This window comes from Diadema antillarum, unplaced genomic scaffold, assembly GCF_040938485.1.
Source record: "Diadema antillarum isolate AM-2024a unplaced genomic scaffold, OU_Dant_1.0 seq00001606_RagTag, whole genome shotgun sequence".
NCBI classification, from domain to species: Eukaryota; Metazoa; Echinodermata; class Echinoidea; order Diadematoida; family Diadematidae; genus Diadema; species Diadema antillarum.
In genome coordinates, this window is record NW_027272319.1 from 290,870 (window position 1) to 308,828 (window position 17,959).

The 17,959-nt window shown below is 37.7% G+C and overlaps 1 protein-coding gene across 1 annotated transcript; it reads right to left on the bottom strand.

Annotated features, from left to right (window-relative positions):
* Positions 1-2,697: 2,697 nt before the first annotated feature.
* On the bottom strand, positions 2,698-14,000 carry LOC139711050 (uncharacterized). Its single transcript, XM_071622970.1, has 2 exons — positions 13,929-14,000; positions 2,698-4,890 (listed from the first exon to the last, which is right to left on the bottom strand). Exon 2 carries the CDS (start codon positions 4,758-4,760, stop codon positions 3,234-3,236), a length of 1,527 nt encoding a protein of 508 aa, XP_071479071.1. The 5' UTR covers positions 4,761-4,890; positions 13,929-14,000; the 3' UTR covers positions 2,698-3,233.
* Positions 14,001-17,959: the final 3,959 nt, after the last annotated feature.

Here is a 17,959-nt window from a genome sequence, read left to right on the forward strand (position 1 = left end):
AAAGATCAATCATGTGATGAAAAATCTCATGTGTAATGATAAACGATGTATGTTGTACATGTATCTCCAAATTTCATTAGCGTGTATAGTGTATGTTTACCGCATATTATGAAATAATATCTTTGTCAACTTGAACTGATGTATAACATTAGTGAATTAAATGACGATGAATAAAATGCAAAATATTCAACTTTCACTGTGCTGCAATGCGGGCTGTTTATTCACATTGAAGTCAGGTTGGTTTACATTGCATGTGCTTTACTGCATTATAGACATTGATTTCAGTTAGTCTCAGTCAAAATCAGGAAGACTTGCCAACTCTGCAGTGACACTCAAAGTACTAACATATACATGATATACAGATATGTATGATGACTGATATATTTTCTTTACAAAGAAGTACTAAGCTTATCACAGAACAACACTGATGCTATATAAAAAAAAAAATCATTTCCCACCTGTATTCTCTGAAAGTGTACAGTTGCCGAATACATTGAAATGCACATGTTCTTCACTGTACTTACACGTAATCATTTTATTTCTTTGTGCACGTATTTTTCATAAAGACTCACATGAAATTCTAAATACAACAGTAACATTATGAGACTTTTTATCATGTCATTCTGGGTATGTACAAGGTAAGAGGCACAATCGTTTCCGAGTATATAAGTGACAAGAAACAGGCATATACGTGCATGATTATACGATGTTTTTATACTATGATAATTTCCTCGCTTGTATAAATTTCTTAACAATACGAAGTCCAAATGATAGCACGTTCGGCAAAGGATTGTAAACGGGTCTAATTCTAGGTAAACATTTACACTATAAAAGCTATAAGTTCTTCAAAACAATCTTGTAATCATTTGCATTTGCGGCTCTTCAAGAAGAAAAAAAATATTGAATTAGACACCACATAATTTATGTATATGCAGTTGTTATATAGCGTATCATGTTTATGTGCATACTTTTTTTGCCTGTGGAATTATCTATTTTCCATATTATCCCAATTTCTCTCTGTCTCTCATTTATTTCGTTCCTGAGAGACCTGCACAGTATTGGATACAAACTGTCAACTCTTGGGTACATTACTAACAGAAACAGTTTTGTTTTCCTCGCTCACGTCATTCACCATTGTATACCTTCCAAACTGTTATATACATTGTACTGTGTGCATGCTTTCTTCAAGACAGGTACTCTAAAATAGTAGATCATCTCGTTGAGACAGTCTTCCATGCCTCACTCATGACCCCTCATGTTCCAAGAATGCAAACATAATATTAGCAAAAAACAAAAACAAAAACAAAAAACAACGAAATGTAATGACACATCTGCCGTGTACTTTCATACAAACATGTGCATATAGTATTATCATCTTTCAACTGGCATTCTCAAGTGCGGTAATCAAAATACATTAAGTATTATACATGGACTGTGTATACAAGCTGCCGTGTAATAAATCTCATATTTGTTTTGCTTTTGCTTTTGTTGCATGAAAACTACATTATGGCACACTGCGTCTGTTGGCCAAACAGGTATCCCACAGACCAACCTCAGTTTTCCACCATTTCGTTACTGGTCGCCTTCAAAGGCTTAGTAACAAACGGGGTGAAATTGTTATACCGAAGATTAGTTACTCCGAAAATGAAAAGATTCGTTATACCGAAGATTTGTGATTCCGAAAGACACACATTTCATACACCATGATGTTCGTTAATTAGAAAATGAGAAAAGGGTTTGTTAATTAGAACGTTAGTACCGTTATTCAGAAGGACACTGGTTAAGATGAAGAGGTGGATATTCACGAACCTTCGGAATTAAGAACAGTTTTTCGATTTCGGATTAACGAATCTTTGGAATCACGAACATTAATATTTTGTTCATTCATACACGACGTATTCATGATGACACTCATCTGAAATTGTGTCGGGGGTATACACAAGGCATTGTGTTTTGCACTTTTGGTTGAATTATTTTTGAATTTCTTACCGGGTATATGTATTTCTCTCTTCCTTGTTTTTTAACTCTCATAATTGATATGTACAACTACTATTTACTCTATTATTAACTATTATTTACTCTCTCTCTCATTTACCTGATCAGACCACCAGTCGTAGATTATCGAAATTCATAATCATACTTTCTTACTCTGTGTAGTATTTACAAGGGAATCGCTGTTTACTACGGTAATTGGTTTAATAAACTTTCTCACTGAAAACAGATGAAAACGCAGCGATAACCGTGTGCCGGCCTAGTTTATGTCGGGATATCACATGTTTTGCACAGCGAACTGAAAATGGCCTAATAAGACGTCATGACCATTAATTCTGCTACGGATTTAAAATAGAAATAAAAGTCCCGGTGTCATAAGTGTTTCTGTCTCTGTTTCTCTCGTTCTCTATAAATTTGCATATATCACAGCAATGTAAAATGTAAATTATTTACAGGCACAGGCAGCATAACGTGTACGCAACTCTGGAGTATGAACATACCAAAAAAAATGATCATAATACATTTACAAATATTACAATATTATACAGTGCAAGAGGATCTCATAGTTTCATTTCATATCAAATTTACGATAAGGGCGGCGGAACGGCGGATCCAACAAGCATTAAGTGTTCGTTTTCTTCTCGCTCTTTAATCGGTAGCTGCTCTTATGATATCAAATAAAGTTAAACTTTGTCTATAGTCCTATGTCTTTTATGTCTCTTGTTCCCTGAAAGTTATTTTACTTCTTCTTTTCTAAATTCCTGTATTCTTTGTCGCCCCCAACGGGGCGTCAAAACATACGTATGGGAAACGACTTTTTTTTTTCTTAAATTCTTCGACAAAGGAGCATATTATTACTATGATAATTATTCTTGTCCAAAAAGTGCGTTTTTAGTATGTTCCCTCTCTTTTGTGACGTGGGCCAGAGCTTTGAACCGTGCAAAATGTGCCCCCCTTTGTTGATTGTGCCAATAATGCGAGAAATGGTAGTCTGTCCCTTTATTATTTATGTGGAAGTGATTCTCTTTTCCTTTTTTACTGTCCCCTGTCCAATAAATTTCATACGGCCTTTGATGAAAGGATATTTTTTTTAAATAACGTTATGGCAGAAATTATAAGCAAGGAATAACATTAATGATTATTGGAACGTGATTGTGTACCTAATGACCAGGTATCGATATGTAGAGATCCCTGGCCCATCGTCTGTGAGCACTGACAATACAATACAGGTCTCTTATAGGTCAATGGACATGCTTAAGAAGGTCATTGTACTTGAATGTGCCATGTTCAGGTCTGCTTCCTCCAGGCGAGTTACTTCCGTTGTTTATAGCCTGCACAAAATTGTTTTGGTAAGTATCGTTACCTTCCGGGTCACAATGATCGTTATCGGGAGGAATCGGCTGCGGCTGGGGGACATTGTCGGGTAGACCCTCGTAACTGCGTCTCCGACGGCGCAAATATGCAACAGTGGGAAAGATGACCGTTACGACTACGACGATTGCGGCAACGGACCCGATGATCGCCCACATGCCAACAGAGAGTCCAGACTTCTCCGGAACTACAACGTTATAGAACAACTCATTCTCCCCGTCTGGAGACTGACATACATAGGTCCCTGTGTGCTGACGTTTGGTATTCCAAATAACCAGGTAATTATTGTCGGTGAGGAACAATTCATCCCAGTATTGACCGCGTTCTGTGATCTTGGTGCCGTCAGGCAGAAGCCAGGCCGCGTAGGCAATGGTACACGGCAGTTCGGCTTTAGCTCCTGAGGGCACGTTGATTACAGTGCCGTTCGGCTTGCATTGGTCCATCGAGGTGCCGTAGACTTGGCGCAGAGTTTGTCCTGCAACCTCTGTGGGAGTACTGCATGTTCCCTCGATGATAAACCCGTCGATTTTAATGCAGTTGTAGATCCAGCTCATTTGACAATAGCACTGAAGTGAGTTGCCATGAAGGTAAACTTGCGATGTCACGAAGGACGGGGCACCTTGTGACACTTCACCCATAAAGAATTTTGGTTGGGGTACGACCTTGAGTAGGTTGTCCTCCAGATCAAGAACTCGAAGGCTTGTCAGTCCTTGAAAAGCCCCTCGTTCAATGTGTTTGATAATATTCGTTGACAAATTCAACTTTTGGAGTTTAGACAAATGTCTGAAATGTCCCTTTGATAGTTCTATAATTTCATTTTTGGATAAATCTAGGTTAACCAGACTACTTAAATTCGAAAACGAGTTTTCGTGAATGCTCCAGATTGAATTGTTGCTCAGACTCAACGTGTTCAGTTTCGGTAATCCAAAAAACGCTCCGTCCTTGAGAACGTAGATGCCACAAGTGTCAGCCCAGAGCTTTTCCAGAAGGTCCAGACCAGTAAAGACGTTCGGCTCGATGACATGCATGAATTCATGTAGCAAGCGGAGATGCGTTACTTTGCGGTGTCCTGTAAAGCTCCCGGGCAAGATGTATTGGAATCCAGATATGTTGAGATACAGGAGGTGAGGGAAGGTTTGTCCGCAGTAATCTCCGAGGACTGCATGATCGATATATTCTACTTCGAGAGCGTAGGCGTCGGCGTATTCTCTGGGAAGAAAATTGTGCTCGCGACAGACGCATTTCCCAATCACCTGGTCTCTCTGCAACGCCGTGTGACTCGAGGGTGTGCATTTACATTCACCTTCACACGAGAAGGCTTTGCCTGGAGAGGCGACTAAAAGGGCACAAACAACAAAGCCAATCCACTTCCATATTTTGATGTTTAGCGTTGCCATGATGCGAAATGTTCAAACTCCGAGTAAAATACAGACACTTGTCTTTGACAGCCGTATATATGTTGTAAGATTTCCGTTCCCTCTCGTCTTCAGGACTGCACAGTGGCACAATAGGCGTAGGATTGATCATCTGCCAAGGAGAAGGAAGTGACTTTGAGTTAAACCTATAGCCTCTATCCCACATTGCATTATATCTCGATATGGCAAATACTTTCTTGATGAGTGTATTTATTGGAGTTTTCCTCCAACTCAGAGATGATTTTGTGTTTTTCAGTTTTTGTCTTCAAACCTAAATTTCTGTACACACCAGTTTGGTTCTCAAAGAGTCGGGTAATGCGTATCATCAGCTTACAGGGGAGTGTTTTCGTCAATTATAATAATTCCACACCTTAGATATTTGAAAACAGAGCACTTCACAAATATGATGGAAACTAAATAACATCCGTTTTATGCACGCTATTAAGAGACGGATTACGCATTTGGATGCTGATAGGTCGAGTTTGTGACTGTTTATTTTTTTTTCCGTTGGAGAAAGACACCTTTAATGACCAGACGTATAGAAAATACATTTGACGAAGTGCCATGCAGACTTAACCGGCAATGCAAACAAACGCAAAACCGATATAGATTAAAGCAACATCGAGTTAACTAAAATATGGTGAAGTTTACCCATAGGAATCTAAGCATGTCATTTCAGACGATCTATGGGTAACAGAAATCAGAAGCGCCTGCAAGCTCGATAAACCAACAGAAACAACCAATATGGAAAGACTCCGAGCAGAGGGGTAGCCAGAAAATTCATTCGTGAACCTGATCTCAGACCCAAAGTGTCTGTGATATTCTTTTTCTGCCAGGTGTTTGATTTGATAGGCTTATCCGAAGTCTTGTCAAAAGCCGCCAGGCGAGGGAGAGGAAGCAGAATCATATCAAGTAATGCAGAGACCAGAGAGAGAGGTAAATGATTTCCCTGTTTAAACGTCAAATTTCGAGATGCTCATTATGACGTCATGGTCTCACTAACAAATCAACTCATCATGCTCATTGAACCACCTGCGAGAAACAATATCGGCTTTACTTATTGAAATTCAAACAATATAACTATATCCCTCTGTTACATATCTTCAGTTTCAGTACGAAGAATCATTTATATGTAGTTTACTCCTTACACCCACGCATTCTCTGTTTTCTTCCACTTTTTCGTCTGGCCACCCCTCCCCCTTTTACTTTGACTATCCACATTTGAATGCATTTGAAAAACTTTGCCATATCGTTTTTATTAGCAAACACATGTTGTTGGTTTATCGCTCTTTTTTTTTTTTTTTTTAGAAAAGCTGACAATTCAGCTGACAATACCATTTACAAAGTATAGCCAATACAGCTGCAAAGTACGACGGAAGTTTCAGTTTTTAAAGCAGACCTCCGGATGATTTTCAGACCTTTGCATTTCAACAACAATAAATTAGTTACTATTGAGTATAGAGTTTCATAGTCTATAGTGATTTGGGTGAGGAATATGAATGTTTTCAAAATTTAAAACAAATTGCAATAAACAAGGATGACGACATGGCAGCCTCGCCATAAGAATGCATGAGTTGGGGCTCAAAGAAGCAGAACTGAGCTGAACTGAAGTGAAGAAGGCATGCATAGATTTCACACAGGTGAACATGTGTATGCAAGAGGTGTTGTAATGGAATTACACTGCCTATGATTTCTGCAATATGTGAAGCTCCTATATATGTCATCAACACTGTTCAGTGTAATTTCTTTAAGATTTTTTTCAGAGTATCGGTTTCTCTGCTTAAGGACCACGATAAATTCCACAAATCTGTTATGGAGCTGTCGATTTATGTACTATGATGTGAAATAATGAAAATCGTCTGGAATGCCCCTTTAAGCCTATAAAGTCCAAGGGGGTGGGGCACATTGTGCTCCTTATAATGTTTTCATTAATTTTGCCACTCCCACGCGATTTACCCGATTTTAGCTTTGACGACTTTTCCTAAAATTTTATTGCAACCATTTTGATATTTAATTTAGCTATGTCTGATATTGCTGGTTGCCATGGCAACCGTAAACTGACAACTATGTCCATTAAATTTTGCATGTTTTTTCTGTTCCATGCAGTTTCAGTTTACGATAGACCTGTAATAAGGGATGAAATGGGGGTTTTCTTGGCTGTAATTTGCTAAAGGACCAACTTTGTGGAATAATTATGACGGTCACCGTGAATTACCCTTTATCCTTACATGACATATTATCAATCTGCAAACCCAAAATTCCCACATCATGGAAATATGCAATGTGATAACAATATAATTATGTATAGTTATCCCAAGCAATACATAATAGGTCTCATATAATTTCTTTATACTGTAATGAATAGCGCCCCCACAAGTTGGCCTTGAGAAATTTCAACTACTAGTGTAACAAATAGTAAAGGTCGACTTACTTTTCCTTTATGGCAAATATGAACAAGGAAAAGTATAAATTACGCGGTGTGTAATATATGTCCCCACCGGAAGTAGCATTTAGTAGCAAAATGTACAATACAGGTAAAAAATCAAGGTCAAAGGTCAAGGAAGTCAAAGGTCAAAATTCTGTGTAGAAGTTTTGAAGCCCTCACCTAGTGCCATCACATAAAGCAAAAGGAAGTGAAATTGGGTTAGAAATGGCGGAGTAGCATTTTGAAGCAAAATGTACAATACAGGTCAAAAATCAAGGTCAAAGGTCAAAGAAGTCAAAGGTCAAAATTCTGTGTAGAAGTTTGAAGCCCTCACCTAGTGCCATCACATAAAGCAACCGGAATCGAAATCGGGTTAGAAATGGCGAAGGAGTAGCATTTTGTAGCAAAATTTACAATATAGGTAAAAAATCAAGGTCAAAGGTCAAAGAAGTCAAAGGTCAAAATTCTGTGTAGAAGATATTTTATTTATTTATTTTTATTTATTTCAGTTTTATTTCCACAGGGTAGTCTCATCAAGACCAGCAGGTCCTGCTCTTCCAGAGAGCCCTGCCCATGATAAAAATACATAAACATTCATCGTAACACAAAGTTAACCTTCATACATTATTGAACAGTAAAACATTAAAATCTACACACATGAATACTTATCATAATACAGACAATCAAAATGAAATAAAGTCATCTCAATAGATATATTTCTTTACATAGAATAAAAGTGAAATAACAAATCCCCCTCCCCCCCCCCCCCCAAAAAAAAAGTTTTGAAGCCCTCACCTAGTGCCATCACATAAAGCAAACGGAATCGAAATCGGGTTAGAAATGGCGAAGGAGTAGCATTTTGTAGCCAATGTACAATATAGGTCAAAAATCAAGGTCAAAGGTCAAAGAAGTCAAAGGTCAAAATTCTGTGTAGAAGTTTTGAAGCCCTCACCTAGTGCCATCACATAAAGCAAACGGAATCGAAATCGGGTTAGAAATTGCGAAGGAGTAGCATTTTGAAGCAAAACGTACAATATAGGTCAAAGGTCAAGGTCAAAGGTCACAACTGAAATTCTGTGTAGAAGTTTCAAAGCTCTCATGTAGTGCTATCAAATAAAGCAAACAGAATCAAAATTGGCTCAAAAATGACAGACAAGTAGCAAATTGAACATTTTGATCACACACGGACGCACACACAGACACACAGACGGACGGACGGACACACGGACACACACACGTACGGAGCCCGTTTCATAGTCCCCTGCTCGAACTCGTTCGGCGGGGACAAAAATATATATACATGTATAATTATATGTTGAGGATAAAGAATTATAAAGAAAAAACATGATTTTTTTAGCATATTTCCTATGTTTTTCTTCATAATATGTTGGTGAATAGGGCCCTCAATGGGTGACCTTTAGAAATTTCAAATGTTGGGTCATATAGAGTAAGAGTTGCTCTACCCATGTGCCAAATATGATGGTGATATACATTGTAATAATGAAGTTGAATAGGCAACCCCCCCCCCCCCCCCCCCGGCCTGAAAGGGCTCAAAACAGCTCGGGCTTTATACATGTTATACAGTATGTCCCCAACAAAATTACAACGGGGCCCTCCGCAATGATATCTTTAAAAAGAGTGAATCAATCTAAAAACAAATTCAGGGTATGAAACTATAACTCATTGCCCACATCTTACAGAAAACCCCATTCGATTTGCTTCAATGGTCAAAGAGAAATGAGGAATTTTGTAGAGGATGTCAGGAATCTCTTCTGTCCAAATTCTGTCTATTATTCACACACAAGAGCATTGAATTGCTAAAATTGGAAGAGTCAGACTCATGACATGCTTTACAACAATCCACATTTCTCTGTGACTGCTTAACCAAATTGAATGGGGTTTTCTGCAAAATAGAGCTAAGATGTTATATTTTAAGACCCTGAAGTAGCACTTAGACAGGTCAATCACATTGGGTGTTATCAATTCGAAAATCTAATTGTAATTTTTGGGGCAACTTACTGCAGTATGTCCCCCAAAACCACTTCAGGGTCTTGAAATATAACATCTTAGCTCTATTTTGCAGAAAACCCCATTCATTTTGGTTAAGCAGTCACAGAGAAATGTGGATTGTTGTAAAGTATGTCATGAGTCTGATTCTTCCAATTTTAGCAATTCAATGCTCTTGCGTGTGAATAATAGAAAGAATTTGGACGGAAGAGATTCGAGACATCCTCTACAAAATTCCGTATTTTTCTTTGACCACTGAAGCAAATCGAATGGGGTTTTTGAAAGATGTGGGCAATGAGTTACAGTTTCATGCCCTGAATTTGTATTTAGATTGATGCAATATTTTTAAAGATAGCATTGCGGAGGGCCCCATTGTAAATTTTTTTGGACATACTGTATAGGGCTAACGTAGCCGACCAAGTAGTGTGTATGGCTCTGAAGAGGACACAGGAAAAAAAAGATACATACAAAACTATAAAAGAGGGTTGGCAACAATATAAGCCAGTTCACAACTCCACTTTGTGCATGAGCAGATAAGGTCAGTAATTGTACAATAAGGCATGTCATTTTTTAAATTCACAGAGATAAGTATCCGTAACATAATTTTTATTTATGTAATCATCATAAATGGTGCTTGGCTATATAGCACATTTAACCCGACAGCAAGCCTGGTACTTGTTAAGTATAAATAGAGAAAGATTGCTAATGCATACGGTACAAAACGATAAAACGGACGCCTGCCGCAGTGTCAACAATTGACGATCATTCTGGTCAACCTGTCTATAAGCAAGATCATTTTATTGTTTGAACATGAATTCCATACATTGTTACGTCGGGCAATACTTATGTATTATGTCGCTTTGAAATCGAGTGAAGTGCCTTATCAACTGAGGAAAAAAAAGGGTAATCGATACCAATAGTGCACTTGTGAACTGGCTCGTCGTCAAGGAACATTCACGTCGTCATGTTTTTTCCGGTCTTCTTCTGCTGGGGAATTTCCTTCGCCTGACCACACACACACACAGTGCAATATACATGTACTCTATATCATACTCGTATTCCTGGTAGGCCTATAGTCAGTGGACATGACAATGCGTCGATCAATGTACATTAGCCACTGAATCCTCACCTTTTTTTTTCTCTGTTCATATTTTTTCCTTGTGTTTCAGGTTGAGAGAACTTATACTCAGGGCTTTTCTCTACTTCTCCTTTTAATTTTATTATACTGTCTGATATGGTAAATAGTTGAACTCTGTTTCTGTTTGCTTGAATTATGCGATTGATTTCATTTTTTGTTTATTTTTTTTATGTAACCACTGATCTTTTATTGCAATGAATAAAAGAAATGAAATGGATAATTTCATTCTTGTACTTTCTGCAAATGATATTGGGTATTTTATAACAAATAATATTTTGTTATAAAATATGAATCTCATGTTCATATTTTTGAAACGAAGTTTTGTTAAAGCAGTAACAGACAAACTCAATAAAGTACAGAAATAACAAACGATAACTCTATAAAAAAAAATAACAATGTGAATAAATCTGAGTTTGTCTTGTAACCTAACTACTGGTAACAGCTATAGAAAGTGCAGATGGCCGCCATGTTGAGCATAATATACTTGAGCCCCTTTTTTCCTTTCTTGTTTTAAATGTTATATATAATTATATATATATATATATATATATATATATATATATATATATATATATATACTTATATACTTATATATACAGAGGTACAGGAGGGCTGTATGATTCCGGAATGCTGCTTAAGATTCTAATGTGAGTATAAGGGGCATGAGTGGTGCTAGTATAAGGATGCACATGGACTTATATACACGCCACAAGTACCTTTATAAGCTGTTATTTTCACGAGAGTTTAATTTTCGCGAATTTCGCGATCAAATAAGCACCACATACGTGCAACATTATACCTATATATAAGGCACAAACTTGCACCCTCAAGAGATGGTACAATCTTGGAACTTTGGGTGCTTCTTTGCGCCCAAACGAAGGAGTCAAAGTTGATCCCAAGGGTACAGGTGTGAACCCTTTTTGCGGGTACAAAGCAACACCCAAAGTTCCAAGATTGCACCCTAAGCCAAGGCCCAATTTTGGAACTTTGTGGACTGCTTTGCACCCCAACGAAGGGATCAAAGTTGCTCCCATAAGTTCAAGTACCAAGATTGCACCCTCAAAAAAGGTGCAAGATAGCACACTTTGTCTGGGTGCGAGGTTGTGCCGTAACGTAAAGGGCAAACGATTGCACCCCAAGAAAAGGTGCAACCTAACGCCAAATCGTGTGGGTGTAAAGATGCATCCAAGGGAACAAGAATGCGCCCTCAATGAAAGATGCAACGTTGCACCCTCTCTGGAGATGCAAAGGTGCACCCACAGGGTGCAAGGTTATACCCATGCGCATGGTGCCACTTTTGCACTCATTTCTTGAGGGTGCAAGATAACACCCATAGGGAGCCACCAGTGTGATATCACTTTGCACCCTTAAAAGGTGCAAGAATGAATCATCTTTTCTTAGTGTGTAGGTCTCATATAATTTCTTTATACATGTACTGTAATGAATAGCGCCCCCACAAGTTGGCCTTGAGAAATTTCAACTACTAGTATAACTTATAGTAAAGGTCGACTTAATTTTCCTTTGTGGCAAATATGAAAAATATATATACATGTATATATGTTGAGGATAAAGAATTATAAAGAAAAAACATTAATTTTTAGCATATTTTCTATGTTTTTCTTTATATGTTGGTGAATAGGGCCCTCAATGGGTGACCTTTAGAAATTTCAAATGTTGGGTCATATACAATACGAGTTGCTCTACCCATGTGCCAAATATGATGGTGATATATAATGTAATAATGAAGTTAAATAGGCACCCCCCCCCCCCCCCCCGGGCCTGGAAGGGGTCAAAACAGCTTGGGCTTTATACATGTTGTATAGGGCTAACGTAGCCGACCAAGTAGTGTGTATGGCTCTTAAGAGGACAGAGGAAAAAAAAAAAGATACATACAAAACTATAAAAGATGATTGGCAACAATAAGCCAGTTCACAACTCCACTTTGTGCATGAGCAGATAAGGTCAGTAATTGTACAATAAGGCATGTCATTTTTTAAATTCACAGAGATAAGCATCCGTAACATAATTTTTATCAATGACTTGTAATCATCATAAATGGTGCTTGGCTAGCACATTTACCCCGACAGCAAGCCTGGTACTTGTTAAGTATAAATAGAGAAAGATTGCTAATGCATACGGTACAAAACGATAAAACGGACGCCTGCCGCAGTGTCAACAATTGACGATCATTCTGGTCAACCTGTCTATAAGCAAGATCATTTATTGTTTGAACATGAATTCCATGCATTGTTACGTCGGGCAAGGCTATGTATTATGTTGCTTTGAAAACGAGGAAAGTGCCTAATCAACTGAGGGGAAAAAAAAAAGGTAATCGATACCAATGAACACATGAACTGTGAACTGGCTTGTTGTCAAGGAACATTCACTTCCGGTCTTCTTCTGCTGGGGAATTTCCACACACACACACACACACACACACACACACACACACACACACACACAGTGCAATATACATGTACTCTATATCATGCTCGTATTCCTGGTAGGCCTATAGTCAGTGGACATGACAATGTGTCGATCAATGTACATTAGCCACTGAATCCTCACTTGGTGTTTTTTTCTCTGTTTATTTTTTCTTGTTTTTAAGGTTGAAAGAACTTATACTCAAGGCTTTTCTCTACTTCTCCTTTTAATTTTCTGATACTGCCTGAAATGGCAAATATGTGAACCCTAATTTTGTTTGCCTGAATAATGCGCTTGATTTAATTTTTTGTTTGATTTTTTTTGTAACCACTAATCTTTTATTGCAATGAATAAACGAAATGAAAAGGGTGAATTTCATTTCTGTACTTTCTGCAAATGATATTGGGTATTTTATAGCAAATTATATTTTGTTATGAAATATGAATTTCATGTTCATATTTTTGAAACAAGGTTCAGTTAAAGCAGGAACAGACAAATATAAAAAGTACAAAAATGATAAACAAATAAGTCTGAACAAAAATATATGAATAAACTTGACTTGATCTTGTATATCATTATAGAAGAACCCAATTATTGGTATATGCCACAGCTATAGAAAGTGTAGATTGCAGTCATGTTGAGCATAATAGCCTTTAAGTCTCTCTCTTTTTTCTTTTTTATCTAAGTAATGAGGTACAGGAGGGCTGTGTGATTCCAGAATGCTGCTACTATTTTGCAGGTTTGTCGGTTTTTGCTGACGCTTGAAAAATAAGGAGACAGATATGATCTCGATCTCAAACATCTATAAATATATGATTATTTGAATACTCAACAGTAAAAAGGGTATTTTGTCCGGAGCATTTCGTGCACGATAAACACTCGATGTCTGAAACCGTGATACTCCAGGTATTACCTGGAGTAACCCTTATGGCTATTATATAGCGTACAACGGAGCAGAGAAGAATTACTATGTATAGTATGCGCTCTGCGCATTCACTTATGTGCGTTAAGGATGAGTGCCTTCATACCATAAATGTCTTGGTAGATTTCATTGCACGTTTATGCAGCGAAGCACCCACAACACACAGACAATGGATACAATTCGACAGAATGAAGTTTCAACATATAAAAGTCATTATCCAGAAACTACACTTACCACAGATCGTCATCATCACTGTTCTCCCAAGTTTGGAACGACCTGCTAGCACACCCGCAGTAGCACAACGTACGTTTGTAAAACGCACAGTATTTATGTATTGCTAGTATACTGCGCAGTACATGGGGAATTCCCTCTGTATCATATGACTGCTGGAGTCGGTGTCAAGACGTTTTCAGACCTGGAAAAGTAAAGTTTTTAAGTACAATGTACAAGGTTGTTGTTGTTGTTGTTGTTGTTGTTGTTGTTGTTGTTGTTGTTGTTGTTGTTGTTGTTGTTGATTCGTGTTATAGAAGGGTATGAAAGTAGGCCTAAATTCAGCTTGGGATTGCCGTCTTAAAACCTTGGGCAACTTTTTTTTAAAGCCTAATTAGCGTATACGAACAATAATATATGTAATACATTGCTAATTTAAAACCAGGAAGCCAGAAAACATGGATAATACAACTTGTCAAGGGTTTTCTATGATGAGGAGTCAAATTAGCATAATGACCTAATTTGCATATGCACACTGTACACAGTCTAGTATGGTACCATAAACTGTGTACTATACAGTATACGGTGGTATATGACGTGGAAAAGTTGTTTAGTGAAAGCATTTTTTGTTGAATCGTGTTGTAGATAATAGAAAGTACAGTATTGAGATAAATTAAGCTTGCCTGCCACCTGCACGTAGCCTTGGGCAATTATAGTAGTCTAATAAGCGGTATCAAGCTAATTAGCATAATATATAATGTTGCTAATTTTAATCCAAGAAGACTGAAAACATTCCGGTGTACAACTCTTAAAGGGGTTTTCTATATTTGAGGAGGAATCCAGTTATAACGACAGTTTCCTTTTTGAAATGACTTAAGTGTCTTGAACATTCAAATCAATGCAATGACTAATTTGCATATTTACGTACACAGTCTAGTACTAGCAGATGGTACCATGCTATGTATATATGGAAAAGTTGTTTTGTTGCTGCTGTTGTTGTTGTTGTTGCTGATGATGATTTCTGTTTCAGATAGGTATTGAAGTAAATTACCCTTGGTTGTCAACTCAGCAGCTTTGGGCAATAGTCATTATCAACCTAATTAGCATACTTAGCTATTTAACATAATATGCAATATGTTGCATATCTTAATCCAGGAAGCCTGAAAACACAGATATTACAACTTTTCAGGGTTTTCTTTGAAGAGGAATCCATTTGCAACAACAATTTCTATTTTTAAATGATGCAAGTGTCTTACACATGCAGTTAAGTTAAATGAGCTAATCTGCATAATGTTCAAGAGTCCAGCAGATGGTACAATATACCATAATTATTCATGACATGGAATGTTGTTTAGTAGAAGGCTCTCTGTTGATTTGTGCTCTGGATGGTTATTGAAGTAAATCAAGCTTGTTTGTCACCTTGGCAGCCTTGGACAATTGGCTAATTTGCACGTTTAAGATACTTGCATCATTTCGAAATGGAAACCTGTTATGGATGGATTCCTCATCGTAGAATACCCTCATCCGTGTTTTCAGGCTTCCTGGATTTAAATTAGCAACATATAACATACTATGCTAATAAGTTGATTATGCTTCATAGGTCTAATAGTAAAAATAATTGAGCATGGTTTCCATGGTGGCAGTCAAGCTTAAATTACTTCAATATCAATCTAGAGCAAGAATCAACATCAACAACAACAAAAAATCATTAAACAACTTTTCTACCTCTTGTACATGGTATATTTCTTGTACATGGTATATTGTACCATCTACCAGACTACTGCACGCATGCAAAGTAGCTCATTACGCTCATTGGATTTCTAACACATTTTGCATAATTTCAAAACAGATACTGTTGTTAGGAATGGATTTTTCTTTAATAAAAAAAACAAAACGAAATGAAAATAAACCCTTGAAAAAGTTGTAGTTTCTATGTTTTCTGGCTTCCTGGTATAAAAATTAACAATTTACTATGTACCATACATACATTTACAATGTATGCTAATTTATATGATTATGCTAATTATGCTAATAAGAAAAAGTTGCCCAAGGTTGCAAAGGTGGCAACCAAGCTGGCTTTACTTCAATACCCTTCTAGAATACAAAGTAACAACAACAACAACAACAACACCAAAACCAAACGTGTACTTTCCAGGTCATGTACACGGTCTATGGGACCGTCTACTGGACTATAGACATAGGGCCATGATGTGGCTCAACTGGTAGTGTGTGTCTACCTTTGAATGGGTTCAAGTCTGATTACACAGATCAGCGAGAGTAGGTGGAGAAGGCTGACCCATCCCCCCCCCCCCCCCCCCCCCACACACACACACACAGACACATACCACAATTAAACACACACAATGACAACAAAATGGTTGTACATGACTTTCCAAGGGTTCCGCCTGTAGATTCTGTTCATGAAAGCAGAAGGGAGTGGAGGTGGGGTGTGTTATTCATCCTTGCCTTTGACCCCCATTTGCTTGCAATCCCCACCACACCACCCCCTCAAAAAACAACAACATACAAACAACAAACAAACAATGCATAAGTACAGTGTACATGTACAAGTTGATAATTGTATGAGGAAAATACTTCCTGAAGATTTAATTTGATATCATCACTTGATTTCAGTGAATATACACAAACACACATTAATGAGTACAACAAAATTTCTGCTACTCTATCACCATATAATATGCAGGGAATAATTTTCCTGGTATCGCATCGCAATTTGCTATGCACTCTTACACCACTGCTACACAAACTATCTTTTGTGTAGCAGTTTTCTTCCATAGAAATGTACAGGATACCATGTGAAATATTGTTCATCAGCTGAAATTGCTAATCAAATTTGAGTTTGAAAATTATTCCCTGTAATATGCACTACGCAATCCATCGATTGAATGTGGCATGCCCGCACTTCATGTTACAAAGAGCCCCTCTACAATAGAAGATTAACCAAGTATGTCTCAACCTGAAGGAGAAAGAATTACATTTCTCAAAATTTATGAAGCCAAGATGGATGAGAGACAGAGATATGTAATTGAACTATTAATTGGAATGTTTGGGGTTTTTTTTACACTAAAGATATTAAAAGCTGTTTTGCCAAATTAAGTTAACTTCTATTGGAGGGGGATTACTAAGGTATGCTGGATTAAGGTTTTGGCCCTTAAGCAGGGAGAGCAAGGTTCAAGATTTGTCCAGCCCATTTTACATCCATGGACAAGCTATTTCACCCACTACACTGTATGTCCCTCTAGACCCAGACCAAAGCTATGGAAGGTCTGTCAATACTCCCGCAGCAAAATCAAGGAGATTTTAAAGGGCAATCAAAAGAGAAGCTTGCATGCTTCATACATCTTTAATAACAGAGAAAAAAAAATAACACATGTACAGTCAAACCTGTCTATAGTGGCCGCTATAGACAGGTGGCCGCTACAGACATGAGGCCGCTAAGGCAGGTTTGACTGTAATTCCTGGATGAGGGAGATTTTTATGTTCTCTTATTTGGTCTGCAAGAATCTTTAGCTAGTTGGAGAAGGCAAACTTTACCAGAAGAAGAAGAAGAAGAAGAAGAAGAAGAAGACACAAGGAGATTTTGAGGTTTGCAGGCAGCCTCCCGCAAAATCTGGGAGACTTTACAACTGTGGTATGATAAAGACTAATAGGCAAGACCCCTGGAAGAACAGGGGTCCGTTTCATGAAAGTTGGCAGTTTGGACAAATTATCAACCTCTGACAATCACCATGGTAACAGCCAGTGACAAGAGTTTCTCGTCCAATCAAAACCAAAATGTCGGGAAATGACAAATTATTTGGTTGATGAAATTCCAGCGTCAAGATGTTTTTATTGCTACTGACTGACAAATTGCCTTACAATAGCGTAAAGAAGCTTGTCATAGCTAGTACTAATAACACTGATAAATTCACTGCTTATTTATGTCCAAAGCAGGGCAATTTGTCAATCAGTTGCAATAAACTTTTCAGTGTTGATGAATTTCACAAAACACCCCCCCCCCAGTGTTGAGGTTAAGTGGTGAAATATTGGATGGA